The sequence below is a fragment of the Pholcus phalangioides genome, unplaced genomic scaffold (genome assembly GCF_987345545.1).
Source record: "Pholcus phalangioides strain wild (caught in Gottingen) unplaced genomic scaffold, Ppha-v1.0 ptg000015l_1, whole genome shotgun sequence".
NCBI classification, from domain to species: Eukaryota; Metazoa; Arthropoda; class Arachnida; order Araneae; family Pholcidae; genus Pholcus; species Pholcus phalangioides.
This window is the reverse complement of record NW_028301608.1, coordinates 30,753,026-30,766,262: the sequence shown is the minus strand read 5'-3', so window position 1 is coordinate 30,766,262 and position 13,237 is coordinate 30,753,026. Positions and strand designations below refer to the sequence as shown.

The window sequence follows — 13,237 nt, the reverse complement described above, 5'->3', positions numbered from 1 at the left end:
AGGAGATAGAGATTTTCCTTCGCTAGAGCGTATATATGTTAAAGCAACTATGCTAATCGGTGGTATGTCATTATGCATGTTACTACTGAAACCCGAAATTGACCGATTCGCGAAGTGAATGGCCAGTTCACGAATCGGCCATTTTCGTTTTAAACTGGCAGGACCATGTCTGAATTTCGTGGTTTGGCCAGCTAGTTCACAAATGAGCTGAGATTCCTGCTCCATCCAAGTGAAAATGCGCTTCGTATGTCCAGAGGATATTCCAAGGCCATTCTGAATCGACCTCAACGCGAACTAAAAACTGCAGTGAGAACTGGAGTCGAGCGTCATAATCATGTGGAAGCAACCGCTGCACAAGTGAAAGTTTGTACGGATAATATCGGAGTATATTCCGCATGATTTAGGGGCAGTTAAACGTGGCCTATCCAACGCCTGTGCTACACGCCTCACCTCACACTAGTCGCCTGTGCTACACGCCTCACCTCACACTAGTCGCCTGTGCTACACGCCTCACCTCACACTAGTCGCCTGTGCTACACGCCTCACCTCACACTAGTCGCCTGTGCTACACGCCTACTACGAGAATTTGAAGCTCTGTCCTCTTCCACCTGAAACAAAACCTGTACTGCGTCTATACAAACGAATTTTCTTCCTCTTCCAGGCCGAACAGCCAACGATCCTGTGGTTTAAAATTTCGTTATCATACTCCGAATGTTTTTAACATCCATTGTACCTTTTCAAATAATTCCAAGTCCGATATTTCTGTAGAGCAGTTACTGTGGAATTGCTATTTTGGTAAAACGATTTAACCAAGAAAGCGTGATCTCGTAAATTATCGTCACTGTGAGCATCAAAAACATTGTGAAACAAGATCTCCATGAATGTTTCTAGGTTTTATAACAGCTGCTGTGTGTCATCACATAAATTTAAATGTTTTCTACAGGTATTCAAAGCGAAACGCCCTCTGGTGGAGACGTGCAACTAATTTTTGTTTTCCCCTGAAAAAAAAATTCCCATTACTTCATGAAGTCTTCCACAAAATTTCACACTTTTCTGATGACTGGTCTCACCTGTAGGCTACTTTAAAATACGGTTTTTTAATTATAGACACCCAGTATATCATATAACGTTTTAAAACTCTACACAAAATTTGCTCACAATAATTTGAAAAAAAAACTTATTCAATCGAGTTTTTCCGTACTTCTATGAGAAAACATGAAAATTATTAAATTATATTTATTCTGAATCCAAAGGCAATATTAATTTACTGAAAATCCAAGAATCGCTCTCCTCATTAAATCCTAGTTTTTGAAATCGTGATTCTCCGCGTTATGTTACCTACACACACGTTACATAGAGGAACGTTTTCCTACCTTTTCATTTATACGTTGCTGCGAAATTTTCTACTGAAGTAACAGCCTTGAATTCATACGCGTGTGACCAGATGGGTAGTACGCAAGAAAAGAACGTAAGGTGGGAACCCTTTGCCCTCGCCAAGACGATCAAAAATTGAAAATGTTTTCGAATAGTTTAGTAAAGAATTAAAATACCGAAAGAAAACACTTTTGTGTACTGTATGTTATCTTTTTCCATTTCTGTTAATTTAAAATGTTTTTTAAAGGCTAGTACCTTAAACTTCCTCTGAGAGATATTCATTGTGCTTCCCCCAAACCCAATGTGCCCCTCTAAAGGTGGATCTTGCGTACGCCAATGCTCGTGACCAGGGTGCAGTCTATTGTAAAGCAGGGTGGCCAAATCCCAGGTGCCAGGTCGTCACGGTGACTAGAAAATTGGTATTTAAAATTTTTGTGGTTAAAATTTCTTTGTGTAGGGACTAAAGCAGCACAAAATGTTTGGAATTTATAGCAGCATATCTGCCAACATGAAAGAGGATCACTATGCCCAAAAAAGAATTACTTTGGACATTTTTTGTCGTATTGCTTTCTTCCATGGCGTACATTAATCAAAATCGAGTCACTAATTTCAATCGAAGAATTGTTACAGTCTCATTTCATAGGTGGCGCACAAGGTTCTAGTTCATCGATGTCTGTGTTTCTTACATGTAGTAATTATAATACTGTACTATATAACTGTTTTCAATATTTTGTAGAAGGCATATTTTTGTTAATGAAATAAAAAAACATCGAGAGTCCTCACTCACCATTCTACTATTCAGAGATCAAAGGAAAAAATCTCTTAGAATAAAATAGTTCATTTTTAATTCCTACAGAGGGCAAAACACTACCAAACCTGCAAATTTCTTAAACGCAAATGTCCGAAAAAAAGTGTAATAAATAGTGAAAAGATCCTTAGTAACAAAAAAAAGAGTTTCGGAAACCAGAATTCAGCTGGTTAATATCACTCAGCCGTGTATTATATTACAGTGAACGTTCGTTATAACGATCGTGCGTTATTGTGAATATTTCATTATACTGACCGGTATGATCAGTCTCGAATTTCTTCCTACATTCGTCGTCATTACTCATCCAATATAACGACCTGCAAAGACCATTCACTCCAATACGACGTTCAAATTCAGATCTGCCACAGAAATGTACAAAATCTGTGTTTTTGTTTGCTAAAATTTTGTTTAACATTCACCCTTAATATTAGAGAATTCAGAACAGTGATGTGCGTGCTGTAAACACAATTATCACAATTTTATTATTTTCTGAAGGCATGCGTTTTCATTGAAATTGCTTGCATAACAAAATGAATAATATAACTTTTAATTCCTGTCTAATCTCGAATTCTTTTCTAAATTTTTTTTGTTTTGGGTGTTTTATATCACGATATAACGTATGTTTTCCCTTGAAAGGTGGGGGGGGGGGCTCATTTTAACGAACGTCGACTGTATATTAATAAATATGCACATGCTACTGTCAAATAAATTGCGAACTGAATTCGGACTTTGGTCAGCCAATTCGCAAAGTTGCCCGAGATCACTTTTGCAGAAGTCCGATAACAAAATCATTATTTGGAGGTCATCGCCAAGTTGACATTTTTTTCATGATAAATGTGTCCACGTTAGCTATGGCAATCCATCAAACCGTAGTCACAATGAGGTAATCATTTTTTTCTAAAATTTGATAGAAAAATTATATGTTTATAATATACGTGCATAACAACTCCTTTTCTCAAATTTATATTTTTTCTCGTCATTTGGAGCTAATCTAGTTAATCTATATATATATATATATATATATATATATATATATATATATATATATATATAGCCACGTTGGCAATGAAAAAATGAATTTGGTCTCTACCAGACCGTCTTTCATCAGCACATCAAACTTTGGCCAGGGATCTCCAGCCTCTTCACGAATTGACTGGCCATGGCCAGAATCATTTCTGAAAATCGAACTTCAAACAAAATTCGTGAAGCAAATTCGTTAAACGGCCGGACATTTCGCGAATTGGCTGCACTGCGAGTTTTGGCAGTAACACATACATATATCCATTGATATCAGTTATATCATAACGTTACCAATGCTGAAGCAATATCATCAGAAAATCGGAAATCGAATAGAAAAAATAAACTTCTTTGATATAAATCGAGACTACCGAACAATAGCGTACATTTGTTTTCACACACCACTGAATTGAACCTCTGAATAAAGTAATAACGAAAGAGCTGAGAGAAACATTCAAGAATAACTTTTATTAACTCTCGTAGATTCAACGTCTTTCAACAAAAAAAAAACATACTTTAATCGAAAAGTATTAAAAATATTTTTGAAAAGAAGAAAGTGAAAACAGAATAAAAAAAATGAATGAAATTTCTTAAATAAAATACGTTATGAAACAAAAACAAAAATGCTGAAGAATCGAACGCTACTCGAAGGTCTCCGTGTAAGAATCGTCATGCAACTCGCGCATTAAACCATCGAATATTTTTTTTTTCACTTATTTTTCTCATCTTGGATTTAATTCCTTATCAAATGCGCTGACAGGGGTATAAGAAAATACATATATAAATATATACATATATCAAATGTATATCCACTGATTGGCTGGTGAAAGGGTGAAAGAACTCGAAAATTGTAAGAGCGATGCTGCATTTTCTTATCACGCGTTAGTGAACGTGATCCGGATTTTTTGAACTTTCATCGGAAACTGAAAATAAGAAGGAAAAAAAAAAACGAAACAAAGGGGAAAAAAAAAGATTATTCGGGGATTTTCTCTAGAAAAAAAATTTATTTTTTCTTTTATATAAATTTTTATTATTGTTATTTCTTCATCTTACTTCGAACCACAAAACCAACAGAACAGAAGAAGAAGAAAAAAGAAACAATTGAAAAATAGCAAAGATGAAATTGCTTAGAAAACTCAGTGAGACGTCTAAACGGAAAAGTGTTTTTTTTCTTATATTACTATTTTATTCTTTAAATTTTACTTTATTCCTTATCCTCCTTATTATTCTACTTTCTTTCTTTTTTTTATTCTTTAAGAGAAGAAATTTTGAAAGCGGAACGGAAAATAGATCGAGAATTTTTGCTTTTTTTTTTTTTTTACTTTTTCTTCTGGAAAGTATAATTGAGGAAAGAGAGGTATGTTAGAAAGACGAGAGGAAGGTTTTTAAATAAAATATAGGGAGGAAAAAAGCAAGGAAAAGGGATGAAGGATTCGTACTTTGAGGCTTTGCTGGTCATTGAAAAGTATTCGATTTCTTTGGAAAAATATTCTTCTTTTTTTTTATTTTCTATTCTCTTGGAAACCCATCAGTCATGTCATGTGAGACTGTTTATTTATTACATCATTTTCTGACTGTTCGTGAAACTTGAAATATATTTCTTATTACATAAATTCGGATGAATTTTCGTTTGATTCTGTTTTTCTCGATATGTCATAAATCGTAGAATACTTTTATTAGTTATGTTTTTTATTCATATCAGTTGATTGAATATTTCTATCTTTTAAGTGTAATTGAATTCGATGTAGAGAAAGTTGTATAATAATTCTTATCGGGTTTTTTTTTTCCTCCTCGGTTCAATAAATTAGGAACTTCAAAAATATTTAAATTGAAATTTCGATATAATTATGTGTGTGTTTATATATTTCATTTGTAATGAAAAATCATGGCAATTACTGGTGTAAATGTCTAATACAGTCGGAGCCACTAAGAACGGAGTTGGAAATAAAAGCGAAACATTTAGTTGTATACGCGAATTTCGTTATATTCTCATACTGGTTTTGAAAATGATGCGTTCAAGGGAAATGAAGCATAATTTACGTACACGATAAGCATTTTCCAATATGCTAAGCATTCTTAAAATAAATAAAAATTAAATACATATGTTTGGAAGATATGATTAAAATTTAAATTAAAAATCTTACGTAATTCAACAAAAATATTTGCCAATCACTTTTTTTTCAATTGATGTGATTGTAAAAGATAAATATTTTGCACCAAAATAATTTTTGCCTAATAATAATGTAAATTTTTTACAAGAAAACGTGTTATGTAAATACTCACGAGTCCTCAATGAAAAACATATGACCATTGGCATCGTGACACTTTCCTTTGAATGAGAAAATGTCTTTTTCGATTGTTATATGGGGATGTACACCTTTCTGAAACCAAGTTCCAGCCCATCGTGTTGGAAACTGACAGCCTTTCGAAGCTGAAAGAAAAGAAAATACTAATTTTAAATGCTTACTTAACAATTTTTTTACTTATCGATTATATTATAGTTATAGGGTATTAAGAACTATAACTATAATATAATGCTTAAATTCATTAATTTTCCTTAAATCCATCTATAGTGCTTATAAATCCATTTTTTTAATTATTTTTTAAGCAGCATCACTGTGTGCAATTTACCTGTTGCGTCCTTTTACAGATAGTATTACTTATGCACAAAATCAAAAAATATAAATAAAAATACAATTGAAATAGCTAATTTATATGAAATTAGAAAAATTATTTTAAAAAAAAAGTAATTAATAAATTAATACGAACATAGTACATGTGTTTTCGCACTTGGTCTTTCTTTAATTACAAATCAGTATATTTTTGACATTCTCAATTCATAACATGTTTCTAAATTCACTAGTATATATCTCATCTGAATGTTAGAGCACACAGCCAGGTCATTTTCATCAACTCACATGCAGCAGAAAAGCATGCAGAGTAAATGCATAAGTCCGTTTCAGCTCAAATAACCCGTGATTTGTAGGTTACAGAAACATACTTCCTATTAGAAAAAATATTCAAATATTTTGTTTATTTTATATATTTCATTTCTTTTACTACATGTGTGAATCAAGATACAAAGCTGGATTTTTTAATAGAAATTTTCTATACCCTGTTCTCTAATTTTTTGTTGTGTTTAGCCTAGCGCCAGAGGGGTGCAATGATAAGATGCTCGTCTTCCACCATAAACGTTACCATCCCCGGGTTCGAATTCGGCGAAAGAATATCGGAAACAAGTTCTTTACCTACCGAGCATTGGAACAACCACTGATATAGTATAGATGGCGCCTTAATTTCCTACCCAAATCCACTGGTTGGATATTGCGGTATGGTGATATGACCGTAGTTGGTGTGTAGTAAAGTAGTTGCGTTAACGCCCAAGTGCCACAGTGGTAGGATGCTCGTCTACCACTATGAGAGTTGCCTTTAGGTCCCAGATTCGATCTGGGGAAAGAATATATATAGCAAGGTATTTTTCCTGACGAGCTTGAGGCGGCTAGCGAGAGATTACATCTGTATTTTCATCCCATCTTCATAACGACAGAAAATTGCAGTATAGCGATGTGGCCGGAGTCGGTATTTTGTGAAGTGATAAGAAAATTGTTGCTTTCTCTCTGTTGAGCACAAGAAAAAATTCCCATGCTGCCAAGTGTAACATTAGCAGAGATATTCTTATCCTAAAACACTGAAAATGAGGAAAAGAACAGCGTATAAACACCACAAAACTAACTTATCCCTCAAAACATGCCTTATTCTTTCCTTCATTTTCAGTGATTTTGGAATTCAAATACCTCAGCTAATATTGCATTTAGAAACATGAAATTTTTCTTTGGGCTTAAGAGAAATAGGGTAGCAACTTTCTAGTCCAAATTTAGGGGGCAGGTGGACCGTTTAAACATTAAATTTTGTATCATGGTACATATGCTGGCCCCTAGCAAAATAAATGGCATGTCTGAAATAAGAACGCTTAACGAGGAATTCGAGATGAAACAGACCCCAGTCTCCATCCAGTATATGTCAAAATAGAAAAATAACAGTTCATGCAATTTTATTTAATTTTTTAGAACATTTGCATATCACTCTGGTTATGCACTTACACTATAAGACTAACTTATGAAAGAAATCGTTATTTCTTCAAATAAATATGAAAGTCGTCGAAAAAGGAAGGAAAAGAGTTGTTTTCCAAAGAAAATTTCAGTTCAAAAAAATTATTTTTCTTTCGCATAGAATATTCAACATACTAAAAAAAAAATAAAACTTTGAATTTTATGCTACTGCTCATCATAATATATCAATACAGTATTTTATTTCAAAGAAATATAGTTTCTTCAGAAAATATCCATTTCGAACAAGCAAACCTTTTCTACATTTTTTCAAACACAATTTTTCAAAGAAGTAAAATTTCCACATTTTATGCCACTTAAAAAAAAATTGGTACTTTTCACGATTGCGCAGTAGCAGAAATCGCTTATTCAAGATCAAATGCACATGCAGGCTTGGCGGTCGTCCAAATGGTTTCTTCCGGCCATAAAATAACCAGTTAATTAAATAATTAAATAATCAAATAATTTTTTTCTTTTGGAAAGGTCATTTTGATATACAGTAAACACAAATCAATTTTAAAAAAAAATAAAGTTAGTATTGGCTCAGTTTCGGAGAGGATATGCCATGAAAACAAGTATTTTTTTTTCAAAACTTCAATTAAGCCGCGTTAAAAATGAGGAAAGACACAGAAAAGTTGGGACAACGAGAAAATTAGTGAAATGTCCCGTAAAATTACAGGTCATATGGTTACCCCATATATAAAAATTTCTGACCCGCAATTGGTAGAATTATTGCATATCTGACATCTGACCCGCGGACTGAAAAGGTTGTTCACTCCCTACACATTAAGAGATCTCTTTCGTACAAATACATTCATATTCTTTAAGATTTCTATTTCAAAGTTTTCTAAATCCATTTAGCGTTTTTAAAGAAGGAGAAGAGAAAACAGTATGGGAGCATTTCAGTTGGAAAATGAATTCGCCTCACGGAAACCCGAATGAAAAATGGAAGAATAAACATCGGACAAGATATTTATCTTCAGCATGTTTCAACGCTCCTGCGCTATAGATTTGTTATAGCAGTAACGATTTATTCGCCGAACATTATTCACATGTGTTTGCCTTTCTTCTGTCTCTCTTTTCTCTACCCACTATCTTCCCTTTTTTTTTCCTAGAGAATATCCAACCATGAGTGTATTCCACGTCGTTTCCTACATTAAATAACACTGTCCCTATTTCCATTAGTTATACGAATCAGAAATAAGCTCTCAAAATCACAGCAAATGGAAAATCGGATGTTTTTCACTGGTTCTCTTTCTCTGCTACGAATGATTAATGATTTCTACCTTCGTTTTCTTTCACAAAATGGAGACTGAGGAAAAATCTATACTAGAGGAAATATAAGCAAGAGACTTCCCGATGGTTTTTCTTCGCATTATTGCATAAAAGAAAGACATATTATTCGATTTCTTTCCTTGATATCGTTTTAAAGTTAATCCGGTATGCATAGCTTATTTAAATTCTTGACATTTTCTCATTTAAGTGTTTCTTTTGAACTCAGGACTATTGTGTGTTTCCTCTATTTTCTTTTGAATATAACCCCAATTTTCTTAGGGTTTTTTTGTGTGAGTTTTCTAATAGGATAGATCTAGAAGGATTATGTGTATTCATGGAAAAAAAGTATTGACTTTATTAAACTTTGATTTATATCGAAATTTTCCATAGATTATAAATTTTAATATTTTAAGTGAGAATTATTTTATTGTATGCATTCAACTCGACGTTTTTATTAATATTTGTAAAAGAAAAATTGAATTTATAGTTGGAATGATTTGAATTTGAAGAGAAGTCTAAAAGTTTGTACAGTAGAACTTTTTTTTTTAAACTGTTATAGTATGTCGGAAATTATTAAAAGATATGTTTATAATAAAAATATTTGGAAAAGTATTTTTAAATTATGCAAATGATCAAAAAAATAAAATCTTTATGGAAATTATGGAAGGAATGAAATATATGATTCCGTTTCAGCAGAATGATCGAATTCGGACTTCTGTGAATTAATGAAAGCTTGAATGATTGATTAAAGAATAATCAAAATATATTTCACCCCATTTTAAATTTCAATGAAGTTTATTCTTGCTATTTCATGAGAAGGGTCCAAAAGAAATAAAAATTTCATAGTTGATTCTAAAATTAGAATTAATGTATATGATTTCTACCTTAATTTTCTCAGAGGAAAAATCCATACTAGGTGAGTAGTTAATCCGGTATGCATTGCTTATTTAAATTCTTCAGATTTCCTCATTTAGGCGTTTCTTTTGATCTAGAGACTATTGTGTTTTCTCTTCTTTCTGGACAACCCCAATTTTTTTATCTTTTCAGTTTGTAAAACTCCTGTTGTGATATATCAGGACGGTTTAAGTGCATTCATGGACTAAGATTTTTGATTTTATTATAATTTAAATTTAGATTCCGATATTTGCTTAAGTTATAAATTTTAATATCTTTAGAGCTTGGTGTGCGATTTTAGCTTTCCGTGCTCTCATTTTTTGCTGGGGAAATTCCTCCGAGTGTAAGGACCATTATAAAATTTCCTATTCACACTTTAGGCCCTCAATTTTTTTCTCAAGTTCTGTAATATTTTTATACAATTTAACTAGGGCTTTTAGTGCTGTAGCTGCTGGGTGTTTTGTCTGAATTTTAATTTCAGCAACACGCAAAATTTTCAATGCGTATGTATTCAACTCGACATTTTTACTATTATTGTGTAAAAGAAAAATTGTATTTACAGCTGGAATTACGTTAATTTGCAAATAAGGTTAATATCATATACATCACATATTTCAGTAAATCTTTAGGTAACACTATGGTGGAAATCATGTTAAAATATGTATATACAAAAAAATATATCTAGAAAAATATTCCTACATTTTGGAAATTATTGTAAGAATGAAATCATTATGGACATTATGTAATTAATGAAATATATGATTCCGTTTAACCAGAATTATTGAAATCAGAAGGCTTGAATGATTGATTAAAGAATAATCAATAAATATATCATCCTATTTTGAATTTCGGTGTACTGTATACTTGGTGGTTTACGAAAACGGTCCGAAAAGACTGAAAATTACATAGTTGATTGTAAAATGAAATTAATTATCTCTACCTTCGTTTCCTCTCGCACAATGGAAACTAAGGGAAAATCTATACTAGGAAATACATAATGGTGGTTTTTTTTCTCGGATTATTGCACAAAAGAACGACGTATTATCCGATTTCTTTCCTTGATATCCTTTTAAAGTTGATCCGGCATGCAATTCTCGTTTAAATTCTTGGCATTTTATCATTTAAGGGTTTCTTTTGAGCTCGAGACTTGTGAATTCTCTCTTTTGTTCTGAATAACAACAATTTTCTATCTCTTTTTTATTTTGTGAGTGTTCTAATAGGAAAAATCTGGAAAATTTAGATGTGCTCAAGGAAGAAGAGTATTGATTTCATTGAATTTTAATTTATATTCCGATATTTCACGTAGATTTTAAATTTTAATTGCTTAAGGAGAAAATTATTTCGTCGTATACATTCAACTCAACATTTTTATTTTTGTGTAAAAGAAAAATTTGATTTATAGTTAGATTTATTTTAACTTGAATACGAAGTCAAAAGTTTATACATCACTGGATTTTTCTAAAACTCTGAAATAGTGTGTCGAAAGTTATGAAAAGATATGTGTGTATTAAAAATATTTGGAAAACTATTTTTAAATTATGGAAATCATAGAAATAAAACTAAGTGATTGTTTCACTTATTTAATTAATCATAGAAATAAAAAATTATGGAAATTATCATAGATATAAAAAATTTTAGATGTAACAATTATCGAAGATAACTATAATCCGTATTGTTATTGTTATTCATCTGAACTTTCCTTTATTTACAGAAGTCTGAATTTGATCACTATCGTCAAACGGAATCACATATTTTATTCATTCCATAATGATTTCTATGATAATTTACATAATTGTTTTATTTCTATTATAATTTCCGTAATTGTTTTATTTCTATTATAATTTCCGTAATTGTTTTATTTCTATTATAATTTCCGTAATTGTTTTATTTCTATTATAATTTCCGTAATTGACTTTATCTATAATATAGAATGAATATATATGAATGTTATATAGAATGAATAAAATATGTGATTTCATTTGACGAGAGTGATCAAATTCAGACTTCTGTAAATAAAGGAAAGTTCGGATGATTGATTGAATAATTTAAAACTATTTCATCCTATTTTTGAAATTTAAATGTAGCGAATACTTTATGTTTTACGAAAAGGTTCCGAAAGGAATAAAAATTTCATAATTGATTCTTAAATTAAAATTAATGTATGTGATTTCTACTTCCGTTTTCTCTCCAAAATAGAAACCAAGGAGAAAGCTATATTAGAAAAAATATAAGCAAAAGATTTAACGATGGTTTTTTTCGCATTATAGTATAAAGAAAAACCTATTATTCGATTTCTTCCCTTGATATCGTTTTGAAGTTAATCCAGTATGCATTGCTTATTTAACTTCTTGGCATTTTAAGTGTTTCTTTTGAGCTTAAGACTATTGTGTTTTCTCTATTTTCTTCTGAATAACCCGTTGTCTACCCCTTTTTATTTTATGAGTGTTCTATTAGGATAGATTGGGAATATTTAGGCGTATTCATGGAAGAAGACTATTGATTTCATTAAATTTTAATACAGATTTAGCTCAGGTTTTGATTTTTAAGGGCTTAAGGAGGAAATCCTTTCCTCGTATATATTCAGCTTGGCATTTCCAATTATTATGTGTAAAAGAAAAATTCAATTTATAGCTGGGACTACTTAAATTTGAAGATAAGTCTATTATTTTTTAAAGCACTTGTTTTTTTTTAATGCTTGTGTACTGCTATGGGGGAAATTATAAAAAAAATATTTTTGAGAAAACAAGTATTTCCAAAAGTTTTCATATGTTATGGAAAATATGTAATGAATGAAATATGATTTTCATTCACCAGAATGGTAAAATTCCAACTTCTCCAAATAAAAAAAAGCTTGAATGGTTGATTAAAGAATAATAAAAATATTTCATTCTTTTTTTAAATGTCGATGTACTTGGTGTTGTACGAAAAGGGTCCGGAAGAAATAAAAATTCCATAGTGGATCCTAAAATTAAATTAAATTATTAAACCATAAATATTGAAATTAAATATTAAGCTATGTACGAGTATTATGTTTGTAAAGATAAATAAATTGTATCAAATATAAAAATAAATATATTAGATGCGAAGATGTTAATGTGATCAATCGAATATTAAAATATATGTTAGATACCAAAAATAAATATCAATTGAGGCATTGTCATTAGAAAGGGTCCGATCGAAAAACTAATTTTTCGCTTGACAGAATCCTGGTTCCTAGGTCAATAGCGCTGAAAAGAGTGCAAGTTCATAGACGATGTAGTTTATTTCCAGTTGATGTCAAGAGATGGGGCAGGTGGTAACGCGAAGGTCTGTGGCTTCGAAAAGGTTTTTGCTTCTACTGTAAAATTTGGTTTTTGGGACTTACACCCATTTCAATGTCAGTGCCTCAATTAAGATCCAAAATTAAATGTAAATTATTTATACACCGAAATATATCAACGGGGGTAAAAGAAAAATAAAACTGTGACTGTTCAACTTCCGTAAAATGAATATTACGGGAAATGAAATTTATATTTCTTATTTTGCTCCCTACGGAAAAGTCACCGTTTATTAAAATTTGCGTCTTTCCCTATTAAACAAAAATAATTTTTTTATTTTCTATATTTGAATTAACATCATCAAGATTGATTGGAATTCTTGTTTTACCATTTTTTGCGTACTGAAATGGTCCAGTCTCAAAAGAAGTCCAGTCTCCAACTTTCTCTTCGAAGAAAGTCATAAAATTCAATGAAAATCGGGAATTTCAGTTATTGATGTTTCGACA

General features: G+C 31.3%; 1 protein-coding gene across 1 annotated transcript in view; it reads right to left on the bottom strand.

Annotated features, from left to right (window-relative positions):
- LOC149075801 (uncharacterized) overlaps positions 1-13,237 on the bottom strand; it is a 76,292-nt gene that overhangs the window by 33,274 nt on the left and 29,781 nt on the right. The window contains exon 2 of the mRNA XM_089243315.1: positions 5,483-5,630. Within this exon, the coding sequence (XP_089099441.1) occupies positions 5,483-5,630 (148 nt within the window). The remainder of the gene's footprint in view (positions 1-5,482; positions 5,631-13,237) is intronic.